Source organism: Cyrtonyx montezumae, unplaced genomic scaffold (assembly GCF_038088225.1).
Source record: "Cyrtonyx montezumae isolate F1298 unplaced genomic scaffold, pur_monq_1.0 scaffold_8, whole genome shotgun sequence".
NCBI classification, from domain to species: domain Eukaryota; kingdom Metazoa; phylum Chordata; class Aves; order Galliformes; family Odontophoridae; genus Cyrtonyx; species Cyrtonyx montezumae.
This window is the reverse complement of record NW_027072089.1, coordinates 88,855,201-88,869,760: the sequence shown is the minus strand read 5'-3', so window position 1 is coordinate 88,869,760 and position 14,560 is coordinate 88,855,201. Positions and strand designations below refer to the sequence as shown.

The following is a 14,560-nucleotide window of genomic DNA, read 5'->3' as shown; positions in this document are numbered from 1 at the left end:
CCTGGGCCGTGGCAGAGGTAATGTGAGCCCTGCCCGACGGGCGGCCTCGGATCTCGCTATCGCCGCCGCCTCTGATCCGCCTCCCTCGCTTTGTTGATGTTTCCGGGTCGATGCAAACCACCCCCCCTCCGGCGTCGTGCCCTCCCGGAGCGGCCCGCACTCGGTGGGAGCCCCCCTGAGATCACTCTGCGCCGGCACCGAGGGCAGCGAGGAGGCTGGCGGGGAAGCTTGCGGGCAGCTTTCACCTGTGGCCGCCCCGAGGAAACGGCCATTGCCGCAGGTGCCGGGCAGCCCCGGGGAACCGCGGAGTAGCTGCCCCGGAGGAGCGGCGGGGTACGCTGTGGTGGGTGAGACCTGAGTCCCTCCTCCGAGGGTCCATCCGCTCCGCGTCTGCAAACCGCGAGGCTCCAGGTTGGGCTTTTTTTTTTTTTTTTTAATCTTATTTCGTTGCAGCACCCACTAGTGCCGACTGCTATAAAAAGCGCATTGAAGTGGGGCGTAGCAGTTCCCCCCGCGTGCTGAGGGGAAGGGGCCGAAGGGGATCCGCGGGGATCCCACAAGTGGCGCCCACAACGGTGCGGAACTACTCCATCCCGCGGCACTCTGCTGCTCCAGGGGGCTGAGGTCAGCCAGGCGGGAGGACCTAGCGTCCACTTCTGTTCAGAAACGCACGCCAGTGAGAAGGTACAAGCCCATTCCAAAGGCTCCGACGTACAAACGACCTCCCTGACCCAGCAGCCAGAGCTCGCAGGATTTAAGAACAGATTTCAAAAGGCATAGTTTTTAAAGCAGTTATGGAAATGGTATTCCCTTAATAAACCGAGGGAATACCATTTTCCAGGCTCATGGCTGAAATCTCCACTACAAAGTGCCAGGAAAACACACTTTTTTTCCATCCGAGCCTTTCGTGCTTTTTCCCCTCCCGCTCAAGGCCGGGCTGCACTGTGGCCCAGACGCGCCTCAGGCAGCTCGACGGCAGCTGGAGCTCACCGAGAGCCCACGGGGCAGCCCCAGGACCGTCAGGGAAAGGGTCTAGGCTGGGGAGGAAGCTAGGGGTTGTAAGGTGGGCCAGGCCCAGGCGCCAAGCACCACTGGCCTGCCACCGGTCCCCATTTCCCCTCACACCGGGATTGAATCATACAAGTGTGTAAAAGCCTGGGCGGCAGAAGAGCCCCTCCGCGTGGAGCTGCCGTCTTGGCGGGGCCGTTCTCCCTCGGGATGCAGAGCAGGCCAGGGACGAGCGAGACGTTACGCGTCACCCACGCATGGCCTCGGCCCGACAGCGCGGACTGCCTGTGCCACCCAGCCCGCATCTGGTACTTGCATATCGGTGACTTGTCCCAGACAGCGTACGGACAGACTGACGGCTGGCTCCATGAATATCGCTGCTGTCAGGAAAATGTTTTGTTTGGCACCATTCCGCTGGGGGAAGAGGAAAGGTGCACAGAGAGGTAAAATTAAAGTGACGTCATATGTGGGAACAGAATTAAGGGTTAATACGCCACTTTAAAACATGGAAGTGGGCACAATGAAAGGAGCAAGGGGCAAGCCCATGTGCCCCGCAGTGAACCTCAAAAGCAGCCCCAAGCAGCCCCATGGTGAACCTGAATGGCCCCAACGCCACCGGGCACACAGCAGCCCCAGCCCCCAACACACAGCCCAAAGGAGCATTAAGCCCTGGCGATACGCTGGGCTCCAAACCCCACAGGGTCCTAGAAAAAGAGTGAGGTCTGTGGGGCCTGCTCCTTCCACTGGGACTCTTTGCCAGAGTTCCTTCCCAAACTGACGTAAAATTGCCCGTTTTCTTTGATTGTCACCTTTTGGCTGTCAAGAGGCACCTCATTTTGCAAGCAGTGATCCTGACCTGTGGGGTTCCCTGGTGTGTTTCCTGCTTCAGGTCACAGCTTCTGGCCTCATTCTCTCAATCTCTTACAAAATACATTGACGTGGCAGAGAGTTATCGAGGATGACTGCTGACATTTTAACAGGGCCATCAGAAATGCCAGAGGACTAAAAGAGGGGGAACCTCTTTGACAGGAGACTGCACTGCATGCACGGTGTGAGCCGGTACAGTGTGTACGTCTTTCGGGGGGGGCATTTGCTGCCTGAAATCTCGAGTGCTTCCCTCGGGAGTCTGAGGGGGTGAAGAGGATAAAAGCCAACCCCGTTGAGTACAACAGTCATTAACTTCCATCTGAAAACGTGCCTGCCTGCTTCGGAAGTGGGACCGAAACTTCTGCCGCTCTTGTAGCTTTGACGTAGGCAGGGTCCTGAACGGAACCCCTACAGTGAAAACTTGAATGTTAAAAAAGACAAAAAAAAAAAAAAGAAAATGAAAGAAAAAGTTAAATAAAAACAAAGATAAAAACAAAAAGAGGGGTCATGAGTGTCTGTGCAGCTTCCTGGGACAAATCCGGGGAAAAGCCACGCTGTCCCTCGGCCGAACTGCGGGATGAACCCCTCGCACTTAGACGCGACCCAGCCCTAACTTCTTCCAGCTTTCAGTCCCAGCAGAGCGCAGGCGGCCCCGGGTCGGGTCGGAGGCGGACCCGAGAGCCCGCAGCCCGGGGCGCGGCCCGAACCCGCTGGACGCGAGGGGATGCGCAGGAAGCCTTCGCAGGGTCCCCAGCGGCCTCCCGCTCCGGCTCGAAAAGGCGACGTGCGACAGCGTCGCCAGTGCGGTGCTGGGTAACGATGCTCCGGGGAGAGAAAAATGTTCCGACTGGCACAGGAGGTTGCAGTCCGTCCCCGCTCCAGCGGAACGCTGCCCCTGGCACCGACACGTCCAGTACGAACGAGCAACGACGGCCAAAACCTCTCCCGAGCTCCGTGCCCGCGTCCTTTCTCTCTAGAAACTTTGCCGGCGTGTTCGAGGCGCGCTCTTCGCAGCGGGGGTTACCGCGGAGCACCGCGAGCGGCAGCTGAGAGCCGGGGCAGCGGGACCGGCGCTCCGCGGGGCCAGGACGCCAGGCGGCCCGGCGGGGCCGGAGCGTGTCGCGGGCGCGATGAGGAAGGCTAGCCGCTAAGCTCGGCGCTGCCCCGGGCCCCTCTCGTGGGCGGCGGGCTACCTATCCCCTGAAGGAGAGCTGCACTTAAAGAGTACGTTCTGCCCTCCACCATAGGGATCAGATCCGAGACTACGGGGTGCTTCCCGGTCGGACTCAGCGCTCCCTGCGCCGTCCCCCGAGCCGGGATCGGGATCGGAGCCGGGTCCCGAGGGAGGCTCGCGGGAGCGGCGGCGCGGCCGAGCCGGCGCCTTGCGAGAGGCGAAGGAGACACCTATTGGCAAGCGGCCGCCGGCGAACCTCCGGCCCGCCGCGGGGAAACACCGGGGGACACCGCCGCCCGCCCGCCCGCCCACCCGCCGCCCGTCGCACGTTACCTTCCTCCGCCGCCTTCATGGTGCTGCCGAGCGGGCAGGCTCCGTGCTGCGGGGCCGCCGGCGGCCTCTCTCTCCCGCTGGCTGCTGGATCCCGCGACGGCGGAGCGGCGGCGGCCGGCGGGGCAGCGCTTGGCATCCACCCGGCGGGACGGCGGGGCCCCGGCGCCGCGTCCGGGCCGCCCCCGGCCCCTCGGCGCCCGCCCGCGCCCGCGCCCCCCGCCCGCCTTCACGCCCCGGGGGCAGGGGCCGCACCGCCCCCGACGCGGGAGCCGCAGCCGCGAAGGCACGGGAGCTCACCGCCACCGCCCCCCCGGGGCCGGGGCATGGAGGGGAGGGCGGTGTGCGTGGGGACTGGGAGGCACTGCCCGCTCCGCGGCGGCGGGACGGGGCGGCGGGGCCGGCGGGCGCCGCTCGCCTGCCGGGTGCCGCAGGAGGGGACGGGGCGAGCGGGCGAGCGGAGCGGGGAAGTCTCGCTCTGACGCAGGGCTGAGCGCCCGGCGCCGCCTTTTTAAAGCTGGAAAACACCCCCCCACCTCCCTTCCCCTCCCGGCCCCTCTCCCCGCCCCGGGATCGTGATGTCAGCCGGGCCTCGGCCCCGCCGCCGGCGGGCGGCCAGCGGGAGGCGGGCACCGGCGGGCACCGACGGCCCCCCGTCCTCCGCCCGGTGCCGCCGCCCGGGGTCCCCGGGGCCCTCCTGGGGGACTGGGCGCGTCGAGGTCGCGGGAGTGGCGAGAGGGAGCCGAGGAGAGAGGGAGGCAGAGAAGGGGGGGAAGAAAAAAAAAATAAAAAGGCGGCCCTGCATGCTGAAATCATTATGTAAAAAATCGCAGGCTTCCCCCGCTGTGGAAATTTGGAAAAGAGCATCAACTGGCAGGCGAGAGAGAGGAAAATCCCATTCTGCTAAATTACTAACAGACCCCGTGGACTCGGTTTCAGTGGCTTCGGATTTATTCTGATTATTTTATTTATTATTATTCTGTAAATATCTCAGCAACGCAGTTGCATCTCATCGCTCCGTGGCGGGGGAAGGAGAGGCTTCCAGCCCGCAGAGGCTCCTCCTCCCGCCTCCGGGATGCCCCGGCTGCCCCGACGGGCGCGCCGCTCCCGCTCCGTCCTCCTCCTGCCCCGCAGCTGGCAGGGCCGGGCTAGACTTTCCTGTTGGGATTAGATGGCGGATAGCGGGGAGTTGGGGTGGTTTTGGAGCGTATCTGGCAGATGAAAAAAAAATCATAAATCTCGTGCGTGATACCCATATGTGGCTGAAAATAAACCCAATATAAACGAAATCCTGCCTGCTCCTGGGGAACAGGAGGCCACGGCAGATCGTTTGGTGCGAACTCTTCCAACTAAATCATCGCGCAAAACGTTCCCCACCGACGGGCGGGCCCTGCGAGGAACTTCCCTCGGCCAGACGGAGCGAGCCCGCTCGCGTCAGGAAAGGCAAAATCAAACCAGAAAGGGGGACGGGCAAAAAAAAAACAACAGCACACGCGGAGAGGCCGGCCCCGCTCTCCGGCCATCAGCCCAGTCCCACCTGCCCGCAGCCAGCCGACGGCACCTCGCCTCGGCGCGGGTAGGGGCCCTTCCGAGCCGCCGCCAGGGGGCGCGGGGGCCGTGGGGCAGCTCGCCAGCGCCTCCTTCCTGCGGCCGCCCACCGCCGCAGCCCCGACGGGCACGGGTATCCCGGCGCCGTGCCCCGCGGCCGCGGCGAGCTCCGCGATACGGCTCGGAGCGTGGGGGCGGGTGCGCGCCGCGCTCTCTTCCCCGGGACTCTCTTTTCCTGCCCGCGCCCCCCCCCCGCACCCCTCCTCCCGCTCGCCGCTGAAATGACGGAATCCCCCGTCTGTTTCCTCCTGTTTAATGCCGTTGCCCGGACCACCGTGGCTCCGCTCCAAGGCCTCGGAGCTGTCGCACGCGGCCGGCGGCGGCGCAGATCTCCCCGGCCGCCCCCGGGCCCGCCGCTCCGCTGCCTCCCCCGGCCCGGCCCGGCCCCGCCGCGCCCCACGCTGCCGCCCCGGGGCCGCCCGCTGTCGGCCCGCCTCCGAGCTGCTCCTCTGCTCGTCCCCCGCTCCGCCGCCTCCCGGGGTTTGTTTACAGCCGCTACTAGGAGAGACTGCTACACGGGTCTTATTTTAGGAGCTGGTGATGACTAACGGAGTTAAAAGGAGCTTAGTACAGAAAACAACCCTATTTTTAGACGGCTGTTGTTTCATTGAGTTATTGCAGCAAACGCGCCCGGTCCGTTCTTAAAGCCGCTTCTCGGTGCCCGGTGCTCCGTGCCGCGCTGCCGCGGGGAGCACCCGCACCGCCCCAGGCGGGACCTCCGCGAGGACGCCGTTGTCTTCGTGTTCCCAAATCCAACCCGTGGAGCACCTTCAGCAACGCACCGCTACCCGCAGCGCTGCCCACGCCTCTCGCCGCGCCGCTAAGGGCACCGCGAACACCCTGTCCCGTGGGATCGGGAGCGAGGGGCTGGGCCGAGCTCTCGCTGCCTCCTCAGCCGGCTCGCCTTGGTTAGGGCCTCGCGGTGGGACTGCTGTTCCTAATGCACCCCACGCTGCTGCAGGGCTCGGGGTGAGCTGCACCCTGCCCGGCGGCCGCAGCAGGGGAGTTCTCAACTTCAACTGCACAGAGGTGATCTGAAATGAAGGAGAGGGTTTCCTGACTCCAGCGTTTACCACTATGGATCATATGGATCCAAAAATTTGACCGTTTGGGATGCCGTCGTTTTGTTCTGAGTACCTTCTCTTCTATAGCTATGGTCATAGGTCTCTCCGAAAGTAATGCCTCCTGTTTATTTCCATGGACGACAACAGATACAAAAAGCACAATAACAAGATTCGATAGAGCAAATTCTTACCTACAAAACAGTATTTCTTCAACACACATACCTCTCTTAGCTATGCATGAACAAGAACATGCATGCTGTGCTTGTAAAAATCTGCACCAGCAGAGGTGACCCATTGTCATTTTGGCCACTGCTGAAATGCACCACTCAGCACCTCACTGTGCTCACAGCCACTTTGGCCTCCATAAATATTCAGGAAGCACTGATGAATATCAATTGGTGGAGTTTTCTCTGCATGGAGGAATTTAGTGACACATCTTTGCTTCATATGCTTCCGTGTCAGATGCCATTTTATCACACTGCCCCTCTGCTGCCATCTGTCATACAGCAACAAGATATAATGGAATATCGGTGGGAAGGCTCAACTTCTACTGACATACTACCAACATTCACCTCTGACATCATAAGCCAACACAATAAAACAGCAGGCACTACTTTTGGAACAGCCCTCATGATACATATGCTAGTATCCATCTCTTTGGGTCCATGCACTCATCTTTTGGATCCTGGCAGCTTCAAAAGCATCAGTATCTGTTCAGCATTTCATCCATTGTAACCATACGTTAATAAGTTGCAAGTCTTCATAGCCACAACCCTAGTTAAAGCATTTATAATCCCCTGCTTTGAAAATTGTAACAAAATTTGATGGAAAATAAGTGAGCATGTGGCTGGTATTCTTGACCAATACCACGCTGTCCTGAAAAGGCAATCATGACGCTCTCATACAAGCCATTAAATACGCACCAGTGCTGGCCAGTTGCTTCCCCATGTCCCCAGAAGGATACATTTGGTGAAGAGGCCCGGATTCGGGTCAGCCTGATATCCCCCAGGCTCAGTCTCCTGCAAAGGCTGCCTGAAATCACTTCACAAAGTTTAAAGCGCATTGCACTTAATAGGACAAATGCCAGCAGAGGAATTTTGTGTGCTTGAATAATGTTGCAATTTACCCTGTGGTCGGTCTCATTACAGCACTGAGGGCCCTGTTGGTTTACCTGGCTTTTGATTTAGTGGGCTCCTGGTAAGCGACTGTGGAGGCACGCAGCCAGGGACTGCAGGAAAACAGCCTTACACCTCACTGAGCTACAGCCACCCATTCAGACACCGGCGTACTGGTGTAATGACAGACATCAGACAGCCACACCAGAGCCATGTGCAGAAGGATGAATTAAACAGATGTGAGTTCAGCTCTGTGTTGCTGTGTGCTGCGTGGGTGCCCCTTCCCAGATCTGGAATCCTGGGCAGGTGGGGAGGCAATTCCTGCCTCAGCAGTGCCCCATTGAGGTCCCTCATATGGCTGTTGGGTGTGGAAATGGATTCTGCTGTGCACTGCCAGGGATGCCCAAAATTCAGCAGGCAGACAAAAAATAAAGGCTCATGTAACATACAGATCAGTTCTGTTTGTAAAATATTACTAAAGAATCAGCAGTGCTTAATATTCACGCAGTATGGGCGGGCTTGCAAGGATTTTTTTACCAGGCTACTGGTGGTAGCTGGAGAAATATTTCGTGTGTCATTCTTGCTGGCTGCTGGCACTGAGCAGCCTCTGGCCTCAGTGCTGAGCGCTCACTGTGGGAGAGCAGTTGCTGCCTGCCTGTGTGCGGGGCTGTTGGCAGAGCTGGTACCTCTCCAGGGAAGGGAAAGGTGAGGTGTGCAGTTGCTGGGAGATGCATGGGTTGCTGTGCCTGTGAAAGGAGTGTTCCCTTCGCCCACCCTTGGCACGGGTGCACACTGTTCCTTCCTGGCAGCAGGCAGTCTGTTCTAGAGCTGGGCTTGCTGACAGGAGCGGGGCAACTCTGAGCCACACTGGAGCAGCAGTGGTGCAGCTGGACTGCCTGCCTGCAGCACTGCAAAGGCCACATTGGCTCTTCTGCTGCGACACAGACTCTTCTGGTAGGCTTTGCATCCCTGGGAAATCTGCTGTGGGCAACAGGTCCCTGCCACTCCTTACTCTCTCCTGTCTGCTGGTGGTCAGTCCAGAGCATCTGCCTCTACAGCCAGCAGAACCTGTGGGTCTGAGACCCATGCTTTACTGTGCCACCATCATAGCCATGCACCCTGGGCACGAAGCATCCTCCTGTGTCCCTGTCTCACACGTGTGCTCCCTTTGCTCCCTGTGCTGAGGCCCCAGGAGCTGACTGGCACAAAGGGGTGCTCTGGTGGCGGCTTGGTGCCCTCTGTAATCCCTCTGCCTGTAATCAGGCAGGTTGCAGGCTCTGAGTACCATGTGGAGGGCATCCCATTTGTCACGCAAGCAGAGTGATTTGGTGGGGAGCCCTGAGATCTCTGGCTGCAGCAGAAGCTCTCTTCTCCAAAACCTCAGCTGCACTGTTATTTATTTGTTTGGCTGCTGCTAGCACCAGCCCGGGGCCTTTTCTTCATTAGTTTCTTCCTGCTCTGTTTCATTAAAGTTGCATTTAAGTGTGCTATTGGTTCTCTCCAAACAAATAGCCTTCCATTGTGTAATATTCAATTTATTTGCATTAGTCTATTTCTCCAGCAACTCAAAATCCTCCTATAGCTGGTGCATTCCTGAAGTTTATCAGCAGCCTCCCCTTCTATCATGACATCATCTGTGTCTGGACGCCCAGCAGCTTGCATCAGCCCTGGGCTCATTTATATAGAACTCTCAAAAACTGTGAGTGTCAGTGCTGAGCTCCAGGAGATCCTGCTGGTTAGCTCTCCTCATGCACAGACTCCTGAATATCACACTTCTCTTTTCTCTAACCCAAGTTTTATCATTTTAATATCAATATTCCAAGACTTGCGTACCTTTTACTGACCTTGTTCTCTGATGTGCTATCAGCCTTGTTAAACTCCAGCAAATTCAAAGTCATTACCTTTTCTGAGTTCAGCTTCAAGATGAATAGAATTTGGACCTCTCAGCAGAAATTTTTACTATGGCTCCTTGTTGCACACACTTGCAAAAACTATTTCCTACTCCCTCTTCCCCCATAGTTTTCAGCAGATGAGGGGCATGGGGGAGAAAGTATTTTCCAGGTGAGGAAAGGAAATAACAGAATCACAGAATTGTAGGGGTTGGAAGGGACCTCTGGAGATCATCTAGTCCAACCCCCTGCCAAAGCAGCTCCCTAGCCCAGGTTGCACAGGTAGGCGTCCAGGCGGGTCTGGAACATCTCCAGAGAAGGAGACTCCACCACCTCTCTGTGCAGCTGTGCCACTGCTCCGTCACTGCACTGTGAAGAACCTCCCATGCACATTTGTGCAGAACTTCCTATGCTTCAGTTTGTGGCCATTTCCCCTTGTCCCATCACCACACACTGCTGAGAAGAGTCCAGCCTTGTCCCTTTGCCTCCTGCTCCTTAGATATTTATAGACATAGATCAGATCCCCTCTGAGTCTTCTTTTCTCAAGGATGAACAGACCCAGGTCTCTTAGCCTTTCCTCATAAGGGAGATGCTTCATGCTCTTTATCATCTTTGTAGCCCTCTGCTGAATTCTTTCAAGGACATCCCTGTCTTTTTTGTACTGGGGAGCCCAGAACAGGACACAATACTCCAGGGCAGAGGAGAGGGGGAGGATCACCTCCCTCGACCTGCTGGCCACGCTCTTCTTAATGCACCCCAGTATCCCATTGGCCTTCTTGGCCACCAGGGCACACTGCTGGCTCATGGCCAGCCTGTTATCCACCAGGACACCCAGGTCCCTCCCCTCAGAGCTCCTCTCCAACAGGTCATCCTCCAACCTGTACTGGTGCATGCGGTTATTCCTCCCTAGGTGCAAGACTCTACACTTGCTCTTGTTAAACCTCATCTGGTTCCTTTCTGCCCAACTCTCCAGCCTGTCCAGGTCTCACTGAATGGCAGGACAGCCTTCTGGTGTGTCAGCCATTCCTCCCAGCTTTGTGTCATCAGCAAACTTGCTGAGGGTGGACTCTATCCTCTCATCAAAGTCATTGATGAAGATGTTGAACAGGACCAGACCCAGCACTGACCCCTGAAGAATACTGCTAAGTACAGGCCTCCAACTGGACTCTGTGCCCCTGATCACAACCCTCTGAGCTCTGCCAATCATCCAGTTCTCCACCCACCTCACCGTCCACTCATCTATTCCACACTTCTTAATGTTACACTTTATAACAAAGTTGAGGTTTTATTCACCCACCTTGGATTACATAATGCTGAGGAGCACCCTTCACATTCCAAGTGAAGTGGGTGATGTTGAGCTACAGCCCAGTGGTGGGAAGCAGGGTGGGAAGCTCTTCACCTCTTCCTTTCAGGAGCTGCTCAGTATCTCTAAAGACAGCAGCCTGGGTCAGGGTTGGAACTTGGAGTTTTTCAGCTACTAGAAGATGAACTTACAGGTCACTGCCTGCTCCTGGAAGTGAAGGTCTGTGATGGAGGTGCTGAATGCCCCATAGGTGATAGGCTTCTGAGAAGCCCTTGGATCAACTTGGCACAGCCAGCAGTTCCTCTTTCCATGGTGATTGTGAAAAGCTGGCAAGAGACTGAACTCTCAGCATGCCCTTCCCTTCTTCACACCTTAAATTTTATCTCCCTCATATTTTGGGCACCAGGGACGTTTTCATTGTAGGGATGGTTTGACTGAGAGGTCCAGCACCCTGCTGGACATCCATTGCCAGCCTCTTATATGTTGGTCAAACATGTGTTTAGCTCTTAGTGAGCAAAATGAGGCATAAGCCCAGTGCTTTTCCTGCACTAGTTGTGGTAACATTCCTGTTTTGTGGCACCCTTGTATTCTGAAATAACTATCTTGAAGAACAAATGCTGAAAATTAAAATCTTGAGCCAAGCTTCCTCATTAGCAGCCTGCCTGGCTAGACTCTAGCTTGTTATTTTTTGCTGGTGCATAGCTGTAAAGAGAAAACCTAGGAGAAAATAGGCAATTAAAATGCATTAAATTGATTTCCAAATGAGTATGCAGAATTAGAAAGTCTCAGGAAGAACCTCATCACTTCTTTTACATCTGTTGCTGTATGTGAGAGGAAAAATTCACCAGCAACTAGAATAAAGGACATTTGAAAACATTAGTAGGGTTAAACTTCTGTCTAGACAAGTCCCTGATACCAAAAGTACTGTCACCATAACTGCTTGGCATGTGCTGTTTTTGGAACAGGACTTCTCAAAGGCCAAGCAGATGTTCAGTAGGAACTCCTCAGCTCCAGCAACTTCACCACACTCAGCTCTCCAAATTCAGGGAACCATTCTCATTGTTAAGAAATAATGCCAGAAAACACCCCAGCATTCCACTGTTCTAAACTGTGCTCTGGTTTAGAACACAATCTGATGCAGTTTCCAGCAGCAGTGAGTTGACAAGCACTACAAAACAGCACAAGCTCTGAGCCCACATCTGCTCTGTGGTGGGATATCAGCAGCAGCCACCCCAGCTCAGAGCAATGCAGGAGCAGAACGTGCATGTGCTGGGACAGTTAGAGAAAAGCTGCGAAGATGTCACAAATAGATCCCTTCCTCTTTACTCTCAGGGCTTGTCTCTCTCTACTCCCTTCCTCCCAGGAGTCCGATTATATTCATTTTTGAGTTGCTTTTTAAGCACATTAAGTAAATTACAAAATTAAAGAAGCCTCTCAACTGTGTTGCATGACAGGGAGGCTCCCAGCAGATGTATGAGTGTTGTAAGAGAAATCAAATTCCATAGACAGGCACATGCAAACAGTAGTGCCTTTGTCAAGCTAAGAGGTACAGCAAAGACAGAATAACCTCCCAGACCTGCTGGTGAAGGCTGGAAATATCCACCCATCTGTAATATGGGAGAAAACTAGAGAAGGAAAAACATGGCCTTTGATGTCACAAGACAGAAAATAGGAGTCCAAGAGCTTATTCTCTTAGCGGAATGCAGCTATGCAAAGCCAGACTGAAAACTAGGTCTGAAAATTGGCTCAAGGTACTTCAGGACTTCTTCGGAGGTCTATAGAGGCCATTGTTGAAGGTGTGTATTTGAAATTAAAGCTATTGACATTTAGTGCTAGAGGCCAGTTTGCCACCCAGCCCTGTTGCACGGAGCAGTCTGTAAGATCTGTGCTTCAGCAAAATGCTTTTCTCACTGTTTCTCAAGTTTCATGAGTTAAAACTGCCAAGCCTGGGTATCTGGGATTTGGCTCCATGTTCTGCTGATTGCACTCCAGTAAGCGGACACAGACTGGTTTTATGCAAATGGCAAAGGGATGAAGACAGTAAGAGAGCAGTTTGGGATGAGCATGGGGGCCAAGGTCTGCACACCCTAGTTCAGTCTCCCAGGAGCTGCACTGCAGCAATCTGGAGCAGGCAGGGTCAGGCCAGGATGGGCTGCCAGGACTCAGCTCTGGGCCTGGCACTGATGTCTGTAACAGTGACTGTGTGGAATTGCTGATTCAGGAGTGCCAGGGAGGAGAACATCTGAACATGCTGAGGTGAGACGTCCAGCGCTGCATGAACATGGGATCTTATTTCTTTTGACAGTAGCTGGTACTGCCTGGCCAGGCAGGCAGAAAGCTAGATCCGCAGTTTGTCTGTCCCCACAGCTGCTGAAGCACTGGCCGTGGGTTGTCACAGTAAATTCTTCTTGTTGTGGCCTTCCGTGAAGGGTTCTTTTCCTCCATTCAACCCAAAATAGAAGTTTGTAGGAAGCCAAAAACTCACCTCAGAGGGTAAAGGTGCCAAGTGACCAAGACTGATGCTTGAGTTCAGCCTAGATGGACTGCTGTCAGAAACCCCCTCTGTGTTTCAACACCAGCAGTGATTAAAAACAGCCTGTCCTGTGCAGTGCAGCCCCAGATGCAGACATAGAAATGCTCTTGTTTGACAATGACTGCTCTGGATAAAAAAATATTCTTTTCATGCCTTGGATAAAAGACTTAAGAATAAGCCATTAAATGATTTTTTTTTTTTTTTGTTCTCATACTACTGAAACACTATTTTTGAAAATAGGTACCGTGTATCTTGAAACAAGTAGTTTTGCTGGTTACTCTCACAGCCGAGGAATGATGCTGGTTAATTGTAAGCTCCCATTGCCCCCTTCTGGTCGATGTAAAAATAGCACGTTTTACGTGGAACTACAATTGCTTTCTAGAAATAACAAAATAAAAACCCCCAAACCAAAACAACTCACATCAAAACAACCAAACCAGAAACTTATTTACAATTGTTCACTTTGACCAAATCATACAATCATAGGATCATAGAATCACCAAGGTTGGACTTTTCCTAGGTCTTTACCTACAAGATCATCCAGTCCAACTGTCCACCTATCAGCTATGTTTTCCCACTAAACCATGTTCCTCAGTACAACATCTAAGCATATCTTGAACACCTCCAGGATTGGCGACTTCATCACCTCCCTGGGGAGCCTGTTCCAGTGCCTGATGACAGGCTTCTTGGAGAAGAAGTATTTCCTAACCTCCAACATGAATCTCCCCTGGTGCAACTTGAAGCCATTCCCTCTAGTCCTATTTCTAGTTACATGGGAGAAGAAGCCAACCCCCACCTCATCACAACCTCCTTTCAGGTAGTTGTAGAGATGATAAGGTCTCCCCCGAGCCTCCTCTTCTCCAGACTAAATCATCCCACTTCCTTCAGCTGCTTCTCATAAGGCCTGTGCTCCAGCCCCTCACAGATTTGTTGCCCTTCTCTGAACACACTCCAGGGCCTCAGTGTCTTTCTTGTAGTGAGGGGCCCAAAACTGAACTCAATACTCAAGGTATGGCCTCACCAGTGCTGAGTACAGGGGGGATGATCACTCCCTTGCCCCTGCTAGGTACACTATTTCTGATACAAGTCAGGATGCCTTCTTGGCCACCTGGGCACACTGCTGGCTCATGTTCAGTTGAGCATTGGCAAATACCCCGGGTCCTTTTCCTATACACAGTATTCCAGCTTCTCTGCCCCAAGCCTGTAGTGTTGCCTGGGGTTGTTGTGGCCAAAATGCAGGACCTGGCACTTTGTCTTGCAGAACTTCATCCCATTGGCCTCAGCCCAGCTCTCCAGCCTGTCCAGATCCCTCTGTAGGGCTTTCCTACCCTGAGGCAGATTGACACTTCCAGCCAACTTGGTGTCATCTGCAAACTTACTGAGGATGCACTTAGTACCCTCTTCCTGGCAAGTGAACAGGACAGGCCCCAACACTGACCCCTGGGGAATAGCACTTGTGACTGGTTGCCAGCTGGTTATGACTCCATTCACCACTACTCTCTGGGCCCAGGCATCCAGGCAGATCTTTACCTAGCAAAGAGAGTATCTGTTCAAGCCACAGGCTGCCAACTTCTGCAGGAGAATACAGTGGGAGACAGTGTTGAAGGCTTTGAAATGTATCAGTCATTCAAACAGAAACTGAGATCATTTTTGGAAAACACTGATGCTG

General features: G+C 54.6%; 1 protein-coding gene across 5 annotated transcripts in view; it reads right to left on the bottom strand.

The window, feature by feature from the left end:
- NFATC1 (nuclear factor of activated T cells 1) overlaps window positions 1–3,518 on the bottom strand; it is a 116,490-nt gene extending 112,972 nt beyond the window's left edge. For 4 of the 5 annotated variants that reach the window (XM_065753015.1, XM_065753017.1, XM_065753016.1 and 1 more), the window contains exon 1: window positions 3,383–3,479. In XM_065753015.1, the coding sequence (XP_065609087.1) occupies window positions 3,383–3,401 (19 nt within the window). In that variant the 5' untranslated portion in view covers window positions 3,402–3,479. Of the gene's footprint in view, window positions 1–3,382 lie in introns of all 5 variants that reach the window. The other variant, XM_065753014.1, reaches the window with a different exon arrangement.
- Between the last annotated feature and the right edge of the window lie 11,042 nt (window positions 3,519–14,560).